Source organism: Daktulosphaira vitifoliae, unplaced genomic scaffold (genome assembly GCF_025091365.1).
Source record: "Daktulosphaira vitifoliae isolate Bord-2020 unplaced genomic scaffold, ASM2509136v1 Scaffold_1, whole genome shotgun sequence".
NCBI lineage: Eukaryota > Metazoa > Arthropoda > Insecta > Hemiptera > Phylloxeridae > Daktulosphaira > Daktulosphaira vitifoliae.
The window spans coordinates 78593250-78615831 of record NW_026099572.1 but is presented as its reverse complement, the minus strand read 5'-3'; the positions used below and the strand labels follow the sequence as shown (position 1 = coordinate 78615831).

The window sequence follows — 22582 nt, the reverse complement described above, 5'->3', positions numbered from 1 at the left end:
GTAGCCATTTTCACCGTGAAGACAAAATAAAGTCCGAAAATTATTTTTTACATAATAAAATAGATTACATTAGTTTTAATTTAATATATATAGAAAAGTGTCAGACTTTCCGGAACACTTTCAAAATTTAAGTTGAATAAGTCAATTTTTTGTGAAAAAGTTGTCATTTAAAATCCCTCCCTGTGGGCAGAGAAAAGGTCAAATTTACAAAAAAATATATCAAATGATAGGTAAAGACATCAAGCATCTATAAAAAAAAGATATATTGATATATTCATTTATGAAAAAGTTTCTGTAGTTTTTAGTAAAAAAAATTTCGAAAATTTCGAAAATTAGCGATTTTTAAATTTATTTAATATATTATATATTTAATATAATATATCGTTATTTAAGAAAAATTAATCGTATAACTGAGAAAATTACAAATGTGGAACATTTAATTTTAATAAACATATCAATTTCTTTGTGCATTACATTATTATTTTTAATGTTAACTATATATCTAGGATTTATAATTTAAAGACTGTTTAACTATTTAGTGTTCATTAGCGTTAGTTAAATTATAAACGTTAGTTCAATATTATTAACAATAAAATTACATTCACGAAAATACTTAAAAAGTAATTCATGAAAAACGTATTCAAATTCACATTGATAATAATTCATGATTAAAATACACTAGTATTTTGTTATGTATGGAAAATTTAATAAGATTAATACTTAATAGATAAGAAAAAAGTTGATAATAGTTACAAAAATAGTATTATTTAAGAAAATAACATGTCCTGAAATACTTAATTAGATGTACATAAAAATTCAAGTTAATTTATTTTAAAAATAATGTGACAATAGCCAACTTAAATGAAAAACTAATTATATATCAACAGAAAATTAATTGAGACAGCCATTATCGGTAGCATATTTGATTATATTTATATAACCTTTTTGAGTAGCTTCATAAATGGTACCTCTACTCCATGGACAATAGTTTTCATGGGCAAATTTTAAGCAAAAAAATTGACCATTTGCAGCAGCAAGTCTTGTTGTCCCTTCGTCCCACACACACCCATTTAAATGACTATATAATAGACAGTCTAAGTGACCATTTGCAGCAGCTCCACTCGTTGTCCCTTCGTCCCATTTACATCCATTTTTATGTGCATATACCAAAATGTCAATATGACCACTAGCAGCAGCTTCCCTTGTTGTACCTTCGTCCCAGTCACAACCATTTTCATGGGCATATTTAATGCAGTCTAAATATCCATTCGCTGCAGCCAATCTCATTGTACCTTCAATCCAATGACATCCATGTTTACGGGCGTATTTTAAACAATCTAAATTACCATGCACAGCTGCTACAGCTATCGTATCTTTATACCAATTACATCCGTTTTCATGAGCATATATCAAGCAGTCTAAATAGCCACTTGCTGCAGCAGCTCTAGTTGTGCTTTCATCCCATAGACATCCTTTATCATGAGCATATTTTAAACATTCTAATTTACCATTAATAGCAGCTGCTTCTGTCGTACTTTCATCCCAAGGACATCCATTATCATGAGCATATTTTAAACATTCTAATTTACCTTGAAAAGCAGCTGCTCCTATAGTGTCTTCATTCCATGGACATCCATTATTATGAGCATATTTTAAACATTCTAATTGACCATTAAAAGCAGCTGCTCCTGTAGTGTCTTCATTCCATGGACATCCATTATTATGAGCATATTTTAAACAATCTAATTTACCATTAAGAGCAGCTGCTTCTGTTGTAAATTTATCCCAAGGACAATTATTTTTATGTAAATATTTTAAAATTTCTAGATTACCTTTTATAGCAGCCAAAATAGTTGCGTCTCTATTCAATTCGCATAAATTTTCGTGGGCATATTTTAACATTTCTAGATTACCGATTTGAATAGCACTAAACACAATATTGATTTGATTCCATTCACAGCCATTTTTATGGGCATATTTTAAGCATTCTAAATTACCATATTTGGCAGCAGCATCAGTCGTGCTTTTATCCCATGGACATCCATGATCATGAGCATATTTTAAACATTCTAAATGTCCTTTAGAAGCAGCTGCTTCTGTTGTCCATTTATCCCATGGACATTTATTTTTATGTAAATATATTAAACAGTCTAAATGTCCTTTAGAAGCAGCTGCTTCTGTTGTCCTTTTATCCCACGGACATTCATTTTTGTGAGCATATATTAAACATTCTAAATGTCCATTAGCAGCAGCTGCTTGTGTTACCCAGTTATCCCATAGACATCCATAATCATGAGCATATATTAAACATTTTAAATGTCCGTTAGAAGCAGCTGTTTCTGTTGTCTTTTCATTCCAAGGACATTTATTTTTATGTAAATATATTAAACATTCTAAATGTCCATTAGAAGCAGCTGCTTCTGTTGTCCTTTCATCCCAAGGACATTTATTTATATGTAAATATTTTAAACATTCTAAATTACCATATTTAGCAGCAGCATCGGTCGTGCTTTTATCCCATGGACATCCATGATCATGAGCATATTTTAAACATTCTAAATGTCCTTTAGAAGCAGCTGCTTCTGTTGTCCTTTCATCCCAAGGACATTTATTTTTATGTAAATATATTAAACATTCTAAATGTCCATTAGAAGCAGCTGCTTCTGTTGTCCTTTCATTCCAAGGACATTTATTTTTATGTAAATATATTAAACATTCTAAATGTCCATTAGCAGCAGCTGCTTCTGTTGTCCTTTCATTCCAAGGACATTCATTTTCGTGAGCATATATTAAACATTTTAAATATCCTTTAGTAGCAGCAGCCTTTGTTGTTTCTTCGTTCCATTCGCACCCATTATCATGAGCATATTTTAAGCATTCCAAATTACCGTTTTCAGCTGCTACAATAGTCGTATCATAATCCCATTCACATCCATTTTCATGAACATAAATTAACAATTCTAAATTTCCATTTTCAGCAGCTTTTCTAGTAGCACCTTTTTCATATTGACATTTTACATTTTTATTTGAAAATTGAATCGCTGTATAAGAACAATTGTTTATTAATTTTTGCTTATAAACGTTATATCGTATAACGTTTATTAAAACGTTTATAAATAAAATGTTTAATAATCTAGATTATTAAATAAGTATATCTAATTAAGAGAGATAGAATACAAATAATATTTTCTTTCATAAAGTTAATAAAGTTAAAATTATTATCTACTGAATATCACCCTATTACTCGTGACATTGCATTTAGTAGCACCCTGCATGTTGTATTCCTAATATTATAATTTTTATTTTTGAGCATACTTTAGTAATGCTCACATTTTGTGACGAATTATAATTATATTCTATCGATATATTGCTTTTAAAAATATAATAATATATTTTAAAAAAATAAGATAAATAAATTTGAACTTGATTGTTAAAAGGTTATCTTTTTAACCAATATATTTATCTAAATATATTGGTCAAAAGAAAAATTTTAAAATTAAATATAACTATATAACAACATTTACAAATTTATTATTGTATATTACAATGTGTGTGATGTGTTTCACAAAAAATAATGTAAATGATACTAGAGTTTGCGCATATAATTTGCGTATAATCATTTCACAAAAAAGAAGTAACATCATAATAAATTAAGATGCTAACCGGAATAATTCTCAGGACAATAAATACGCATAGAAAAAGAATGTAATTTACAGAGTGTTAAAAAAGTTAAGAAACAGTTCAATTGATATAAACAATGAGAACAATAAAAAACCGTTTTCTAACTGAACATTTATTTCTTTGAGTGGTTCAAATGCATTGAATTTTTTTTTTTAATGATTTTTTTAAATCACATTAAATGTTAAAAGTAACATCAATTATCATTACCGTATTGAAGTCAGGTAAACCTCCAGGAAAGACTACATATTACAGTCCTATTATTCTATTGCCTATTCTAAGAATAACTTTTGAAAAAAGTACTATGTGAACTCAATTTATTAGCTGCATCTCAAAAAATCATCATAAAGTTCCCAGTTTGACTTCAGAAAAAAGTATGCCACCACATATCAATTACATAGAGTGCTGACACAATTGATTCTACATTAGAAACAGGTATCATCCTGGATTTAGCTCAAGCGTTCAATACTGTCTGACATTACGGATTACTATTTAAACTTATAACCTTCTTTAGAGCTTTAAACCACCTATTACATAAGTCATATAAAAACAGAGTTTCTAGGGTAAGATTTCAACCAGTTTTATATATTTTTTGGAGTTCCGGTAGAAACTTATGCCGATGACACAACCCTACCTATCGTCGAACATTTATATATTAGAATGGTTCAAATCTATAATATTTTTTTTTAATGATTTGTTTAAATCACTCTCTTATCCAAAAAATAAAAACGTGTGTAATTGATATAGAAAAATTATTCTCTGAAAAAATGACTTGATCAAATAACTGATTTTCGTGCCGTATTGAGGTTGATGTATTGCCAAACAGGATTTTTTTAAAGTTTTTCATATTTATTTCAATAAATATTATAGTTTTTATGGCTTATTATTTTAACTTAAAACCCACTTGCCTGTTTCATATTTCTTTACTTGAGTCATATTTTAAATACACAGATTTTAGAGTAAGATTGTTTTTAACTTGTCCTATTTAAATACACTTCATATAATGCCGATATTCCAACATTTGATTTAATCTCGGTAGGAACTTATGACGACGACACATCTCTACCTTTCGTCGAATAGTAACCCTGTGATTGCTAATCTAATCTTAAAAAATCAATCGGATCACCTAAGCACTTGATTCACCAAGTGGCAATTTAATTAAACCCAGACAAATCTATACACACTACGAGGAGATATTTTCAATAATTACACTAAATGATGTACTAAGATCTCACTCTAATCATGTCAAATACCTAAGTCTGATATTTGGCAGACATTTCACTTGGGCCCCACACACTAAAGAGACAAGGAAAAAACTTAATTCCCGTATTCACCATCTAAGACCTCTAATGAAATCGAATTTTTTTCTAAAAAGTAAAATAAACCTATACAAAGCCCTGCTACAACCAATATGTACATACCGATTTATAATCTTGGGATCTGCTAAAACTTTAGGTATTTACGAACTTCAAACATTTCAGTCAATTTTCTTGCCTACCATTATTGGAGTACCATGGCTGTTCATGGTTTAAAGGTCCTTTAAACGAATTTTTACAAACATTACAAATTCCAATACTCGGCAAAAAAAATCGGCGACCGTGTCAAATAATGCAGCGAGAATATGTCGACGATCTGAACCGTGCGGTGTCACGAAGATGACTTCTTCACCGTACTTTCACGGACTTTGTACCGTGGCGTATCGCACGCGGTGTTTGTCAGCCAAATTACCATATACACATAATTGGGCGAAGGCTGATAAAGATGGCACGGATCGCGGTACTCCGTGTATCAAGAAGTGCCGAGGGACCGTGTCACTTTTTTTTTATACTCTTTATACAAGGGCGGTTTAAAATTTAAAAATTCGTATAGAAAAACATTATAATAATGTTCCATGATTTATAAGTATAATACATGGTTAAATATCTAATATAGAAATTAAATATAGTAGGAAATTGATATTTAATAATTTAGTATTTTAATTTTTAAGGAGAAATAAAAATTATGAAGTAGTTATTACTATTATGGCATAAGTATATAAAAGTTAAAGGTCTTGATGTAATACGTCAGTAAATAAAGAATTTAAACAAAAAGAATCATTAAAATACATTATAGTAAAATTAAATAAATTATTAAACAAATATACGTTATATAATAAATTAAAATAAATAATGATTGACGTCATTAATAATTTTATCAATTTATTTCAAAATTTGTTCTTAAATATTCATAATTTTAAATTATAAAGCAACTTCCTAAATTTTACATAAAAATATTCAAACTATAGGAAATCAAAATTGTATAGTCTAACGTATAAATTATATACTTAAAAATTTTTATAAATAATGTGAAATAGAATTTACCTTCGTTAAATATTACACAGGGTATTATCAACATTAGAAATATCAATTGCCAATTCTAGAATATAATAATATAATTTTTAAGATTTCAATTGAGAAACTCGGATAATGTGTATTACTCACTTTCATTTTTATTCTTATTGCTCAGTGTCCAATTTTGAATAACTATTGACAATTTTTTGACTACATTAGAATATATGCAGTAATGTAATACTAACATTAATATTAACATCAACTACTAACATAATGTATTCTTGCTTCTCTATTTTTAAATATAAAAAAAGTATTTTAAGTAAATGTTAAAGTATATAAAATTATTATTTTTAGTCAAACTATTCATACACGTGTAAGAAACAATAGTTAAATCAGTATTAGTATGAACACTTGATTTAATAAAAAAGGCGAATTATTATAACAAATACAGTTTTACATTAATATTTTATCCGAAACTGTCCGGTTCGCCGCCCGCCTCTGCACCTTGAGCAGGGCTTCACGGTTTTTGGACGAATACTCAAGAGTATCCGCCGAAACCGGGGACCCGTACAGGAAGACCGAGTGTATGACGCTGACTAAAAGTCTGCGTCGCATCTCTCTCGGCCCGAACTTTAGACGTTTGTCTATGACAAGGCCCAGATAAGTCATGGAGTCCTTAAGCGAGATCTCCACCCCCAGCACGGCGAGCCGTGGAGGAGTGAACTTGTACCTGCCCGTGAACAAGACCGCTTCGGTCTTGTCCAGGGCGAGGCTCAGCCCGGGGTTTTCGCTGCGCTACAGTGTCGGTTGGATCGGGCTCTACGGGGCTACGAAACGTCGGTACGAGCGCAGTTTCTCTAGCTCAGGGAATCGGGCGCGTCCTCAGGTTGCGGATAGAGGAACGGCCTGCAGATATGCAGGTTAGCCGCGAAATAAGCAGTCCATTTGGACTGACTCATAAGCGGTCGCGGACAGCGAGCCGCCCAAACGCTTGTTAACCCTGTAGATATACAGGATAGCCGTGAAATAAGCCTATATGGACGAATAAGCGGTAGCGTTTGGGTGTGAATGGAGATAAATGGCAACGCAACCAGCGAAGTTAGTCGCTCACTGGCCGGAGGGACCAGCTACGAGGGCAGCCTCCTCAAATCATATTTACATATGACAATGGCAACAAACGGAGTTAAAGTTACTGCATCAAGGGATTCGGATGCCCCAGTGGTTGGGAGGTGGACCCACCAGGTGTCGTTATCAAACGAATACACGCCAAATTCAGGAGTGTTGAGGCAGGCTCCTGACTGCGGTTGATCTCTTCAATGCTGACGGGACACCAAAGAGGGTGATTGGCCGGGCCGACGAGGTGTTGTCGGCTGGGCTAGACCTCGCCAGTGAGCAGGCGGGCCAGCTCTCCGACGTGCTGGAGGTCTATAGCCCTCACAGGCCAGTGTTGAAGATGGCCACAGCTCTTATCGAAACCATAAGGGCCTTTGAGTATGCTTTGATTCGGTTCAATATTATGTTTGATACTATTTTATAAGATGTGTTTAGTAGGGATATTCCTTTATAATTTTGGCAAACCATAGGGTCTCCTTTTTTGTGAGTCGGACATAACATCGACACGTGTCATTTGTTGGTATTTCTTCTTGTCTCCATATAATATCTACTATTCGTTTTAGCTGTGCATTAGGTCATTTCCTCCTTTTTTCAAGTGTTCTGCATTAATTTCATTTCCCGAGCGCATTTCCATTTTTCAACATATCTACTCCCCGTTTCACTTCTTCTATCATGTGTTCATCTTTACCGTGCTGATGTTTTCTTCCGCGTCTGCCTGAAATATTTGGTTTTATTTTGTCAAACATATCCTTGAACTAGTCTGCGGCCTTTCTCTTATCCGTTATTAGTGATCCCTCTACATCCTTTATAATTGTTGATTTTGCCTTAAATCCAGCCTTAATTTCATTAGCCTTTTTAAAAATGAGTTTTACGTTTTTTTTGTAACTATTCTCTATTACTTCGAGTCTAGAGTTTTCCCATGCCATTTTTTTCCTTCTAAACATTTGTTTCGTTTCTCGTCGCTTAATTGCAAGTAATCTTTTATTTTCCTCACTTGGGTCTTTTAACATTTTTGTTCGTGCAATATCTCTTTCACTACTTGCTATTTTACAGTGTTCATCAAACCATTTTTTTTTTGTTATTTTTTCTTCAAATCCCAATTCTTCTGTGGCCACTGTTTTGACTGAGTTTTCAATCTTGTTCCATAGATCATCAACGTTGTTTGTTTCCTCCATCAGACGAATGGTTTCTTTTAATTTATTCTTGTACTGTTTTTTGATCTCCCGATTTTCGAGACCATTTGTATTAAGCCTTTTGATAGAGACGGTTTTCCTTCGTCATTCCAATGGCAAACGTAGTTTGATTTTTGCTCTTACAATAAAATGGTCTGACATTGCGCTGCTGCCTCTAAAGCTCTGAACATACATGATGCATCTTTTGATCTTTCTATCAACTATAACGTGGTCTATTTGGTTCTTTATTTTACCTGATGGTGAGACCCATGTTTGTTTGTATATATCTTTGCGAATATATTATTATATCCGCACATTATTAAATATTTCCATGCGGAAATGTGGTGCTACTTATTACCATATTTCTAGTCATAACAAAATTAATTAATCTTGTATCATTATCGTTTGAGACTCTATGTAGACTCTCTTTCCCAATTGTTGGTCTATATATTAATTTCTGTCCTATTTTCGCATTAAAATCCCTCAGTAGGATTTTCACTTTGTTGTTCGGTATCAAGTTAGAAAGTAAATAAGTTGTTTTCCAAGCAAAGATAATAGTAATACTACTAAGGACCTAGAAACTACTAGTATTCAAGAAAAGGAACATAACTATTTTATGTGATAGCCAAGCTGCTCTGGAGACACTTAATAACAACCAGGTGAATTCAAGGCTGAATTAAGGGAAACTTTAGTATCACTATCAAAGTTAAATAAAGCTACACTAGCATTGGTACCAGGGCATAGCGATTTGTCTTGTAACAAAAGAACACATTTTATAGCGAGAAAGCTGCAGAAAACACCTATGTTGGACTAATATAGATACCAAACTAATATAATTCTCTAAGAGGTGTGAATATTGGATCTACAGGTCTGAGTGTATGGGCAGTTATTACACACTTTAATACATTTATTATAAAGACTTTTGGAAAATCTGTTTACTTTGTAATATAAGCACAAATGACATACAAAATATTTGTCATTAATACAGATTACTAATTTTTCTAAAATGTATTTATGTTATTAAATTATATAGTCCAAATATCCAAAATAGTTAATTTTCCAGGAGACATTATACATAATAACAATGAAAATAAATCTTCGATTTAAGGTAACTCAGCATACAATTATTTCCATGTAAGTGTTAGGCAATTGTGTATAAAATACTTTAATCAATGATGTGCTTTTATCATAAAGAAATCAAATTAAGTTCCTCTAATTAAAATTTTAATTCAAACAACTAATGTTCTAATCAATTTTTCCGTAATTATTCTTTTTATCTAAAAAATAATAAATAAATTTACTTCTCTCCAATATTAGCATGTTACTAGCATGGTCATCTACTATAAGCGCTTTATTTGTATACAAACGCCAATTTAACCGTGATATCATTTCGTACACCAACAAGAGTAAATAATTGTAGTCACTTTTTACGCATTTGTTTTTGTATATTATTAATATTTTATACAATATCATTAATTTTAAATAATTGTTTTCTAGTTTAAACTAACTTTCTTACTCGAAATAAAATAATTTGCAGAGAAATGTTACATTTTTCACGAAATAATTTATGTTTAGCTTTTTTTTTATTTAGCTATTCATTGGATGCATTAGACAATGGATTAGCACTAACTCCACCTATGGGATGGCTTGCTTGGCAAAGATTTAGATGCACAATTGATTGTGAAACATTTCCAGATGAATGTATTAGGTGAGATAGGGTTAGCTATTAACCCAATATAAAAACAAAAATATTAATAATTGAAAAAAAATATTAGCCATATAATTTTAAAAAAAATAAGAAGTTATTTATACAAATATATCTTAAGTTTTATTAATTAGTTTAAANAGTTATTTATACAAATATATCTTAAGTTTTATTAATTACTTTAAAAAATTTAAAAGCAAATTTTTTAAGTTAATATGAATTATTATTTTATTAACTGAACATCATAGCTATTAATAATTCTACTAATTATTTATTAATTTTAATAAATAACAGTGAAGAGTTATTCAAAAGAGCAGCAGATTTATTAGTTAGTGAAGGTTATGCTAATGTTGGATATGAATATGTTATCATTGATGATTGTTGGTTAGAAGCTAATCGTTCTGCCGAAGGAAAATTACAAGCTGATAAAAAAAGATTTCCAAATGGAATCAAAGCTTTGGCAGAATATGTAAGCTCAATTATTGAAATATATATTTTAAATTTACTTGAATAACATTTTGATTGGACATCAAATAACAAAGAACTTACCAACAGAGTTTACTGTATATTTATTAATATATTTATGATTTCATTATTTTTACATACTATGCTCGTAAAATTTGATAAAAATTATAAACTATCCAATGGGTGACAGAACTGGGACATAAAAAAGTCTACTCCAAATCAATAATTGCTTTATATGGTAATTATAATTATTTTATTCCCTCATGCAGATACATTCTAAAGGATTGAAGTTGGGAATTTATGAAGATGTGGGAACTAAAACTTGTGAGGGTTACCCTGGAATTGAAGGGCATGAAGAAATGGATGCTAATACATTTGCTGAATGGGATATTGATTATATAAAAATTGATGGATGTTTTATAGATGAGCGTAGAATGGATAAAGGTAAATTTAGACATAATTTGGTTGGCAATTAGGATACTGCTTCTCCATTAGCTGTACAAAAGTTAGTACATATGGTTCAGAGTCTTGATGAGGCCATAAAAGTAGATAAACCAAATAATACGTTGAATCAGAAATTAATTTAAGTTTTTTTTTTAATCAATTTGATTTAAAACAATAATAACAGGTTTTCCTCAATTTGGAAAGTTTTTAAACAAAACCGGAAGACCAATTGTATATTCATGTTGTTGGCCATTTTATCAAGATTGGAAAGGAATTAATGTAAGTTATGTTTATTTTGGATAAAATCAAGTATAAAAATTCTTGTAAATATCTCTTTTAATGAGTTACAGGTAAATTATAAACTTGTGTCTGAGAATTGTAATTTATGGAGAACTAATGGAGATATTCAGGAATCATATTCATCATTAATGAATATTGTGGATATGATTGCTTTGAAACAAGACTCTTGGGTTTTAAATGCAGGTCCAGGACATTGGAATGATCCTGATATGGTATAATAAATATTTTACCTCAATCATTTCATTCATAAAATTGCTTATCTTTTTAGCTGTTAATTGGAAATTTTGCTTTGAGTTATGAGCAGAGCAAAACTCAGATGGCTCTATGGGCTATTTTAGCAGCTCCTCTAATGATGTCAAATAAATTATCCTCTGTACGTTTAGAATACAAAAGTATACTTCAAAACACAGATATTATAAAAGTAAATCAGGATAAGCTTGGAATACAAGGAAGAAGAATATACAAGGTTGTATTTTATAAAACTTAGTAAACATTTTTGGCGTCTGAAGCAATTTTAATAATCTAACATTTGTTTCAATTTTTCAACTGTTTGGAGGTGGTTCCATCACTATGGTTCTGCTAATTTATATAACTGATTTTTCAACAAACGTCTCTTTAGGATCAAGGAATTGAAGTGTGGGTTAGGCCAGTTGAACCAAAAAGTGAAAAATATTACTCTTATGCTATTGCATTTGTCAATCGTAGAACAGAAGGTACTCCATACTTGTATAGTACCTCATTAAGAGATCTTGGATTAATAAATCCTGAAGGTTATATCATAAAAGTAAAAAAATTCAATTATTTTTAATATTTTATTAATTAAGGAGTAATTAATATTATTATAATATTGATTTTTTTTTTTTTAGAATTTGTACTCAAATCATACAGTTTCTAAATTTTTAGAGCCCAATTCATTGATTAAAGTTTTAACGAATCCTACAGGTAACATATTATTGTTTAATAACATAGTGCTATTAAAGCTCAGATTATCATTAATAAATTTTAAATGGTGATGTTATTTGTAATATTAAATATTACAATTTTTATGTTATCAAAACAGTAATAAATTATTAAAATATGTTTTGAATTTTAGATTAACATATTCTAAAATATAAATATTTCATTTTTAATGTTTCATATTTCAATACTTAAAATTAATATTGAATATAATATGATATAAAAATATATTTTTATAAAACAATATATATTAAAGTATTAAAAAATGGCTAAAGTAATATTTCTTTTATTCCAAATTACTCACTGTATCATTTTTTCTATTAAATTTCTTTGATTAAAGTAAATAAAAGTTTTAAGTGTTTATTACTTATAAACACTTAAAATTTAGGTCATAACAATTTTGTTATTATAATTCAATTAATGATTAACATTTCTTTTTTCAACTTTATTTCTCATGTATATATATATATATACTATAGAGTTTGGAATTATTTATTTAAGACTTTTATATTAATAATTTTTTCAAAACAGATTATATTTTGAAAATCTACTTTAGAAATAAAACATTTAAATGTATTTTTAATTATTGTTTATGTTTTTAATAATTAAATTATACAAATAATACAGATTATTTATTATCTAAAATATGCAACTACAATCAGTTATAATGTATTTACTCAATATTTTTATGTATTAATTAAAAATTTAAATAATTGTGAAAACCTATAACCAATATTTTATTTTAATCAATTCATTGATTAAAGTTTTAAAGAATCCTACAGGTAACATATTATTGTTTAATAACTTAGTGCTATTAAAGCTCAGATTATCATTAATAAATTTTAAATGGTGATGTTATTTGTAATATTAAATATTACAATTTTTATGTTATCAAAACAGTAGTAAATCATTAAAATATCTTTCAGGTGTTGTTTTTCTTAAAGCCAGAATAGTAACTAAACAACAAAGAATTACTAAATACTATGAAGAAATTAAGAACAATTTGTTTTTATTCATGTGATTCTCTATAGATAACATAATATCAATTATTTTTTATGTGTAGTACTTTAGAGTCAATTTATATAATTTGAGTATAAGTATGAAATGTTCAGTATATTAATAAATTTGCATAAATAATGTCATTTGTTTTTATTAATACAAAATAGAACTAGTTGATCGTATACTTAAAATAATAAGTTTTTATCTTGGTGTATTTTTACAATTTAAAATAGCACCCTAAAGTGATTTGAAATAGTGGTGTTGATAGTTATATAATAAAAATTAACTATTGAATTTTCAACATATACCAAAGTTTAACAATTAATTTATCAATCAAATAAAAAGACTATTTTGATAGTTTACTTTTTAAACATAATTTTTTATAATTTATTTACAATTACATTTAAGTACATAATATTACTGAGTATTGTACAGAATTTTTTATTTAAAAAAAATTACTGAACTCATTATTAATTGTAACAATATTTTTATAGAGTATGGGTGGCATTTTTAACATGTTTTTTTAGAAAGAAATGACAAATCTATCATAAAATTTATAATAGATAAATAATTAAGTATTTAATTTCAGTGCAGCATATTTTTAGAAATATAGAACTACTCTATATTTAATAAAATACATAATTTATTATAATATAAATAATCATAAATCATTTCAATGTATTATTAAATACAAAATATGTAACATTAAACATATTCCAAATACTGCTACTATAATTAAGGTGAACAAATATTATTAAGTGCATAGATCATTAACACAGTGATGTAATTTATCTTGCACCATAGAAAACTCAATTGTTTGATTTATGTACAATTATTTATTTTTAATAAAGACTATTGATAATACTGATAACCTATAAAATATATTTTTTACAATAATTCTTGATTATTTTCACAGCCGATAAAAATGTAGTAGAACCAACAATAATATAAAATAAAACAATTGTATACTATTGCATATACAATAATGTAACTATATAAATTAACAAATATGATTTAATTTTTAGTTTTTTTTATGGTAACAACTTTGACTACATTAACAAGTATATATTATATACTATTAAATAAAATGTGTAATAAATTTTAACTAGACAAATATAACTTTAAATGAACTTAAATTATAATAAAATATTAACAGTGTAACTTAACATATAATTAAACAATTTATAATAAGAAAAATAAAATAAACAAATTAAAATACTATAATCACCAAACAAACAGCACAAATTTTGAATAATTTTTAAAAACTTGAAGATGTGACATAAATTTTAATGACTCAAAAATTATGCACAAAAAAAAATTTAACTTAAAAAATAGTTACAAGTTAAAAGATTAATTTAAATATAAGGATATTAGGAAGAATGGAATTTAAAGTTTAATAAAATTAGAATTATTTAGAAATTTAAAAAAGTGCCATAAGATAAAACAATTTTACTGATTAAGGATTAAATAAATATTATATATTTGAAATAAGTTTTTGAATATATCCACCTGTGTCAATCAAATAACAAACAAATTTGTTTTCATTCATAATTTTTTATCAAAAAAATCTCATGATTATAAGTGATGACATTATTTAGTTAGTTTCTAAAATATTTGGGATAAATATCTTGAATAATATATTCATAAAAAATTTCAAGCCCAAAAATGTTTAGTAGTAAAATTTAATACTTTTTTCTTGCTAAAATATTTGAAAATCATAATAAAATAAAAGATAATTAATTCATAATCCCATAATTAAAAACAATATAACCAATATAATAAATTATATTCTTAAATTTTAAAATTATGTAAACATAGCATTTAACATTATCAAAATTAATAAATTGCTATATACTTATTTAATTGTGTTTATAAACACATAAAAAATGAATAAATTTTAATGGACAATTTTTATAATCTTATAAAAAGTGTTCAATAAAAATATTTTAATTCGATTTTTAAATTATAGACGGAACAAATTGAGATAAATATAACTATATACCGTATAGGTTTAATTATAGTAATACAAACTTTAAAATTATTTTATTGACAACCTGAAAGAACTAGAAGCTACCAATTTAAAAATATCACTATGAGATTCATAGTTTCGAACTTAAAAAATGTTTATAATAAAGCAAAAGTTATTAAAACAAACAATACAGAATTTAATTTTGGATAGCAATTAAAGTATTTTTTTTAATAATTTTGTTAAATTTAAGCAATAAATTGTAAAAATAATAATGAAAACAAAAATAAAGATCATAAAAAAAATTAATTCAGATGATTTAAAGAATTAACAAAAATTAGTCAATTTTAATAAAATTAAATTACTTTATTACTATGACAAATAATAAAAATTTTCAATTGCAACAATTTGTTCATGGTTGATAATAAAATAACTTATGTGAAAGTTTAATTTAAACTCAATAATTTGGTGTGCTTCAATTAGTATATTTACTCTATTTGTTTAAATACATAAGTAGCTAAACAAGTTTACGTTAATTTTAATAACCTCAGTCAATTAACCAAAGTAAACATTTACAGAAAAATGTATACAAGATAGTAATATCACATTGATTCAGAATAAGGATGGACATCTTGTCCAATCCTGTTTTTGTTTACAACTCCAATACTCATCAGTAAATATGTAGCAAGACTTTTTTGTCCATTTGCATACATCTTTTTTGAACCAAAATGGTTTAACTAAACTTTTCACATTTTCTTGATCAGTATCTTCATCATCTTCTGAAATGTAGTTATTTTAAATAAATTAATTAAAATACAAATATTAAAATGTATATTTAACTCTATATTACAGACATATTATAAGGCATTTTCACTAGGCGGCACTAACAAAAAAACATTTTTAAGTCAAGTTCAAGTTTAACTCCCCTAGAAACCAAACAAATTTATACGGTTACAACATACATATAAATTTTCTCTTATGAAAAATCCCTCTTCAATTCTGGATACATTACTAAGATATATTATTGAATATTTAGCTAAATCATTGTGGCACCCAGGGAGTAAGAAAGCAAAATTTTCTTTAGGGATTTAGCTGCCCTTAGACAATTTTTACCACTTTCATTAAAAAAAAATAGATGAAGTTAGTTTTATAATCATGAAGTTGAAGGGGCCACAAGGATATTTAAAAAGAACAATCATTAGTTGTACACCTAAGAAGCACTTATTAATTTTATTTAACTAGTAAACAAGATATATCCATTAACCATTACAAGACAATGATTTTTACTAGGTGGCACTAACTAATAATACCATCTACTGTATATAGAGTGTTCAGTAAGTAACGAAACTGGTTTCTATTATTTTCATTGTTTGTAACAATTTACTTATTTACTAAACTGTATATTGAAATATACCTTACAATATTATAAAGTTGAAATTTCAAAGGTTTCCCATTTTTTTTAGCCTTGAATTTCATAACAAAAATTTGCAACAAAATTTTACATAGTAATACACTAAAATGTAAAACTTGATACATTTGGACTAAGATGAAACCATTACCTACTTTTGAAAAAAATGGGTTATTCAAAAGTTATTGTATACAATAAAATAACATTTTAAAATATAAAATTAATTTTGTAAGTTCACAAAAAATGAACTTAGCTTGTTTTTCTGGATACCCTCCATATAATTTAAAACATTTTTACAATGCTTTATTTTATAAAAAAAAATTATTTCTTAACCACTAGTTACATAATTGTTACAAGATTAATAAGAGACAAAATTGATTATTTAGTTTAATTTTTTTAAATAAAAAGATAAATCATATAAAAAGAAGTTAGAAAAAATGATTTTTTAATAAAATTAAAAAATACAAACCACCATTATCATTATCCTGGATACTAATTTTCCTACTAATAGATTGAGCTTTACGATTTCTGATTCTTTGTATTTCTTCTAGTCTTAACTTTTCTATATTGGCTTCATCCCATAAACCAAACTCCATTAATCTTTGATCTGATCTATATCTAGAATCAGTTGGTGCTACTCCTTCTTCTAATTCATTCAGCTGACTAGCTAATATCGTAAAATAGTAATATTTTTCACAATCTGGTCTGCAAAAATGAAATAATATGCAATTGATTGAAGTAAATAATTGATAATTAAATATATAACATACGGTGGTAGCTTTCTTTGCCAGATAACCTGGTACGTTCCAGTTTGACAAGTAGGGCTATCAACAGGACCTTCATATTTAATAACAGGAGCTATTTCTACCTTGTTATCCCAAGTTCCATTAACAACAAACTTGATTTCATTATCTTTGTTAAGAACATAACCTTTAACCTAAAAGATTTTTAAAAATATCATAATATTACTTATACTCATCTTTTTATGAAGTGCTAAATCTAAAATTGGCATCTAAGCGGGTTATTTTGTCCAAAAACAATTTTTTAAATGAGTTTTGTTTATTTAGGGATAAACTTTACTTTTCTATTTTTAAACATTTTTAACTTTAATGTAATTCATATTTAAGTATTTTCCTGACTTATTATTACAATTTTTTTTGTCATTATAAGTACTCAACTGAAACTAAACATATATTACTCAATAATATAACAAAAGATTAAAAATACATTTTTATATTATGTACTTAAATTGTTTTTCCAAATTTCTAAGGTTATGAACATTTTTAAAATAAATAATAACATTTTTAGTGAATTTAACCTTCTTTACATAAATGCAATATATATCTATACAGAGTGATTCATTTATCATGAACCACTTAATTAATCAAAAAATAAAAATAATATTAATCATTTTTTTATTTGTTTCTTTTAATTAAATATTTATCTCAATTTTTCAATCGTAGTTTTATTTTTTATTCATCCCTAATACCTTATAAGGATGTCAAAATTACATCATAATGACAACACCCCTAATTAACTAGCTTTTTTAAAGATAATTAAGAATTTAATTAAGAAAATGACGGATCAATAACAACTTTTGGACCAGTATTTCGGAAGTTCTTACAATTTAAAGTAATGAATGGAGGTGAAGAATAGGTGCTATTATTTTTATAACTTAACATTTACCGTATTTACTCTTCTTTTCATCTAAATAGAAATGAGTCAATGACTTCCAAAATACTGGTCCTAAAGTTGTTATCGACTAATTGAAACCCATAGAAGGTATAAGGGAGGATATAAAAAAAAACTCTAAGATTGAAAATTTGAGTGAAAAATTAAACTAAAAGAAACAAATATAGAAATTATTAATATTATTTTTATTTTTCGATTAATAAGTGGTTCATGATAATTGAATCACTCTATATATATATATATATATATATATTTTACCCCCTGAAGTTCTTGACCCTTAGTTATGACTATATTACCAATATTACATAGGTTTTTATAAGTTAGATTACAATTTAAGTTTGTTCTAAAATGATTAATAGGTAGTAAAGTCCAATATATTTTTTTTCCTCTATTTCCAATAAACAAAGATTTAAAATTGCTATTCAAATTAGTTATGCAAAATTAAATTTACTTTTCGTTGTTGATCTCTTGTAAAGTAGCTGTAAGGTATATAACTTAATCGACATCTTGATCCATCTTTATGATTAGTTATAGTCATTTCTCCAGTTTGATCAACCCAAAGTTTTCCTACTATGATATTATGAATAGTGGTTGTAACCTTTGACCAAGTATAATGATTTTCTAATAATATATTTATAAAAATATAATTAGTACAAGTTAATAAATCACATACTACAAAACAAAAAGTAAAATACCAGAGTTTAAAAATTCTAAATGAGCAATACCATCAGGAATTGCTTGCAAGTATTTTCCTCGGAATTTTGAAGACATTGAAAATTCTTGCCAACATGTCCAATCTTTACCAGAGCAATGTTGTGCAGAAATTGGAGGATGATGTGAAACCTAATGTGTCAAAAAAAAAATTACAATCAAAATTATAGATAATGGAACAGTTATATTTTTTTATAATGTTGTAAGGCATATTAACTTGTTCACTAAAAGCTTTCCAGCCTAGATCTGCCATTCTGTCACATTCATAAGTTTCCCCTAAAAGTGGATTAAATGGTTTACTTGTACGATTTACAGTAGTGGAATATGATGATATTGTAAAAGCTGCAACATAAGCAAGTTGTTCTAATGAATCCTTGCATTGTGCAGCTCTGTCAAGTAAGCTGGAATATTCAAAATCTTCAGTTAAACGTTGAAGGGTTGATAGTGGTTCAGAAAAATTGACCTATAAAACATCAATTATTGTAAAAATTGAAGTAATTTTTGTATTAATAATAATTATGGTTATAGAATTTATACAGGCATTGGTATTTTTGATAAATCTTTTCCTATACAGTTTTTCAAAATACTCCAAATATGTAACTGATGATTTGGTTTATCAGGAACACGACATCTTCGTTTATCACCTGGTTTCAATGGATTTTTAAGCACATTATCAAGCATTTTTTTGGCATTTTCAGACAACTGAGGCTTGTTGTTTATATCCTAAATAAATTTAATATTCATAAAAATGATGTAATTGAAGATTTTTTAGTTAATTATGAAAATAAACCAACTTACACATGTTGATTGTAATGTAGAGGATGAACAAATTGCTGCAGTTAATATGGCTGATGAATCTGTTGCATCATCAATATCACTGCTAGATGCTCCACTACAATCTAATTCTTCATTTATCAACTTGTCTAATCCCTAAAGTTAAAATAAAAAAAAAATAATAAAAATCTGCATAAATTATATCTATTATAAGTACAATGTTTTTAAAGCTAAATAATTATACTAATCATAAACCCATTTTTTAATATCACAATTTTCAATTACCAAAAAGTGAAATGAATTTGTTTCTAAAAAAAATTTTAAATTAAGATATTATCATTATCATCTGTTTAGCCTATATCCCGACTATTTGTTGTATACTCTACATTATGATTTAACAGGATCTTTATAACAGTTGTCAATCTGATTCAACTTCGTTATAGCTGAGGGAGCCAGTAAGGGAGCAAGATGTGTGTCACTGTAAACGATTCCAGTCGACTTGATAGACCAAGAATTGAAAGTGAAAGAGATAACAGGAATCAAGGAAAGGCGCTTTTTTTATTGTTTCGCCATAGATGCCAATAGAAGTAACATAGCCCCCTCAGTTAAAGAATTAGTTCCCCAAATATTAAATAAATTACATATACATGTATAATATTTTTTTGAGGTAAGGAGAAAACACAATTAACATTTTCAAAAATATTATTATAATTTGTAAAAAAAAAAAAATTATAATTAAAAGATCTGGTGGTTTTATGTATTACTTATAAAATTAAACATCTCCATAAATTTAATAAATAATCTACATGTCATTAAACTATGAAAAAACAATACTCTCAATCTTATCATTTATCATATAATTTAATAATAATTTTTTTATCTTTTATTTAAAAACAATTCATGTACCAAAATTTTATAATATAAAGAGATTATAAAAATTGACCAGATTTTAAGTCAAAATAGGTAATTGCTCTCTTTACCATTTTCCTCCCCCAACAACTCTCCTATATTATTATAATAGATATGATAAAATAATCATTTATTTTTATTTACATAACTAATTTTTTCTAATAATTATAGTAGAATGGTAAAAAAAAAAATTAAAATTACACCTCAAAAATTTAATTGAACGATATTTGTTAATAATTTATTATTATAATATATAATAATGATATTTGTAATAATAGCAACTATGATAGCCAAGTTTATAAAAGGTATATGAATTATTTTTTATATGTTTGTACTGAAACATGGCATAACAAGAAAAAAAGCTCCAATAAACCAAAATTTACCAACTGAAAAATTCTAGGGGCCACTAATTTAATTTTACACGAGACTGCTTAAATAATTTAGGGTAGGCATGTTGATAATTTAATTTATCAAATAATATATATTACCTGAGCATCTACTGATAAAGATTTTTGATTTTGATGAATGTCGGATGATTGTCTATTAACCAAAAAATTGTTAGTGGTACTATCAAAAGGTTCACCAGCTTGAGCATCAAAAAACTCACAATTGTCCGAGGATTCATCTTCAGAGGAATCATCTAAAAAATTTAATTCAAGTATTAGACTTGTTAAAAGATTTCAATATTTATAGAAGTCATTTTAATAAATGTTATGTTATTTATTGTTATATTTTTAATAATAGTGTTTATTTTAGCTTTGACGCGATGCTGAGAAGGTATTAATTTTACTATGATGTGTTTTCTTTGTGTCTGTTGCCACTTTTTCTCAGCTCGTAATGGACCGATTTTTTTCAACTATACGTCGAAATATCAAAAATCGTATCTAATTGAAGACATTACCCTCTAAAATTGAAAAAATTTCCCTCGTTCCTCGTAAATGAGGGAAACCTTAAAAAAAATTACAAATTTAAAAATCACTAATTTTCGATATTTTTTCTTAACACTACCATAACTTTTTCAAAAATTAACAAATCAAAATAACTTTTTTTAAAATAGAAACCTTAGGTATTTTTATTTTATTTGATATAATTTTTTTGAGATTCTAACCCTTTACATAGCCACAAAGGGGAATTCAAAATAACAACTTATTTATAAGTCAACTTTTTCAATTTAACTTTTAAAAATGTTCTGGAAATACTGCGTCCTTTAAAAGTATGTCAAATTAAAGCTTATGTTACGCACTATAAATTAAAAAAAAAAATTGTCCCGAGGACCTATCTCCTTTATGCAAATGGTTGTCGTAGTTAAAAAACATACTATTTTTGTATTAAAATTTATTTATTTTTTGTTGGTTTTAAAATACTTTATACGGGTTTGTCATAGTAATGAATCCGCCAATAAATATAAAATTTACATGAATCTAATTTATATTAAATATTAATTTATACTTATTTTGCCTCATCAAAGCTTTTTAAAATTTTTTGAAAACTTAAAATTTGTATAAAAAGTAGACATTTTTCAACTTAAATTTTGAAAATGTTCCGGGAATACTGCGTTTTTAAATATATGTTAAAATAAAGCTTGTACTAAAAGTTTAAAAAAAGTTTTGTACCGACGACCTATTTTCTATGTGCAAATGGCAGTCGAAGTAGACACAAAAAATAGGAATTCATTTTGCTTTTGGAATAATCCACCAATTTCTTAAAATTAAATACTATCTACAGATTTGCATCGAAGCGTTTCTTATAATTATTTTAATTATTGTCCCAACTATGCCTCGTCCATACTGTGCTATCTTTTTTAGCTTCGATGCGAAGCTGAGAAGGTATTGGTTTTACTATGATGTGTTTTTTTTTTTTTTGTGTCTGTTACCACTTTTTCTCAGCTCTCATCGAACGGATTTCTTTCAACGATACGTCAAAAGATCACAAATCGTATCTAGTCGAAGACATTACCCT

General features: G+C 27.0%; 3 protein-coding genes across 9 annotated transcripts in view; 1 reads left to right on the top strand and 2 right to left on the bottom strand.

Moving 5' to 3' along the window:
• The window catches only part of LOC126896672 (uncharacterized), a 50591-nt gene extending 44307 nt beyond the window's left edge, over window positions 1-6284 (bottom strand). Inside the window, exons 1-3 of one of the 3 annotated variants that reach the window (XM_050669626.1) lie at window positions 6159-6284; window positions 6039-6093; window positions 1833-3041 (exon numbers count right to left, since the gene is read on the bottom strand). In XM_050669626.1, coding sequence (XP_050525583.1) covers window positions 1833-3041; window positions 6039-6093; window positions 6159-6164 — 1270 coding nt within the window. In that variant the 5' untranslated portion in view covers window positions 6165-6284. Of the gene's footprint in view, window positions 1-667; window positions 3042-6038; window positions 6094-6158 lie in introns of those variants that run through there. The other 2 variants (XM_050669625.1, XM_050669624.1) reach the window with 2 other exon arrangements.
• Window positions 6285-9678: 3394 nt separating this feature from the next.
• LOC126896684 (alpha-N-acetylgalactosaminidase-like) overlaps window positions 9679-22582 on the top strand; it is a 30294-nt gene continuing 17390 nt past the window's right edge. Inside the window, exons 1-9 of one of the 4 annotated variants that reach the window (XM_050669647.1) lie at window positions 9681-10001; window positions 10293-10467; window positions 10733-10907; window positions 11092-11186; window positions 11258-11419; window positions 11476-11673; window positions 11827-11991; window positions 12074-12149; window positions 13091-13288. In XM_050669647.1, the coding sequence (XP_050525604.1) occupies window positions 9835-10001; window positions 10293-10467; window positions 10733-10907; window positions 11092-11186; window positions 11258-11419; window positions 11476-11673; window positions 11827-11991; window positions 12074-12149; window positions 13091-13185 (1308 nt within the window). In that variant the 5' untranslated portion in view covers window positions 9681-9834 and the 3' untranslated portion in view covers window positions 13186-13288. Of the gene's footprint in view, window positions 10002-10292; window positions 10468-10732; window positions 10908-11091; window positions 11187-11257; window positions 11420-11475; window positions 11674-11826; window positions 11992-12073; window positions 12150-13090; window positions 13289-22582 lie in introns of those variants that run through there. The other 3 variants (XM_050669649.1, XR_007701900.1, XM_050669650.1) reach the window with 3 other exon arrangements.
• The window catches only part of LOC126896674 (oxysterol-binding protein 1), a 26033-nt gene continuing 18921 nt past the window's right edge, over window positions 15471-22582 (bottom strand). Inside the window, exons 5-13 of one of the 2 annotated variants that reach the window (XM_050669630.1) lie at window positions 21112-21263; window positions 19739-19870; window positions 19478-19663; window positions 19158-19403; window positions 18925-19072; window positions 18681-18850; window positions 17308-17474; window positions 17007-17242; window positions 15471-15905 (exon numbers count right to left, since the gene is read on the bottom strand). In XM_050669630.1, the coding sequence (XP_050525587.1) occupies window positions 15742-15905; window positions 17007-17242; window positions 17308-17474; window positions 18681-18850; window positions 18925-19072; window positions 19158-19403; window positions 19478-19663; window positions 19739-19870; window positions 21112-21263 (1601 nt within the window). In that variant the 3' untranslated portion in view covers window positions 15471-15741. Of the gene's footprint in view, window positions 15909-17006; window positions 17243-17307; window positions 17475-18680; window positions 18851-18924; window positions 19073-19157; window positions 19404-19477; window positions 19664-19738; window positions 19871-21111; window positions 21264-22582 lie in introns of both variants that reach the window. The other variant, XM_050669629.1, reaches the window with a different exon arrangement.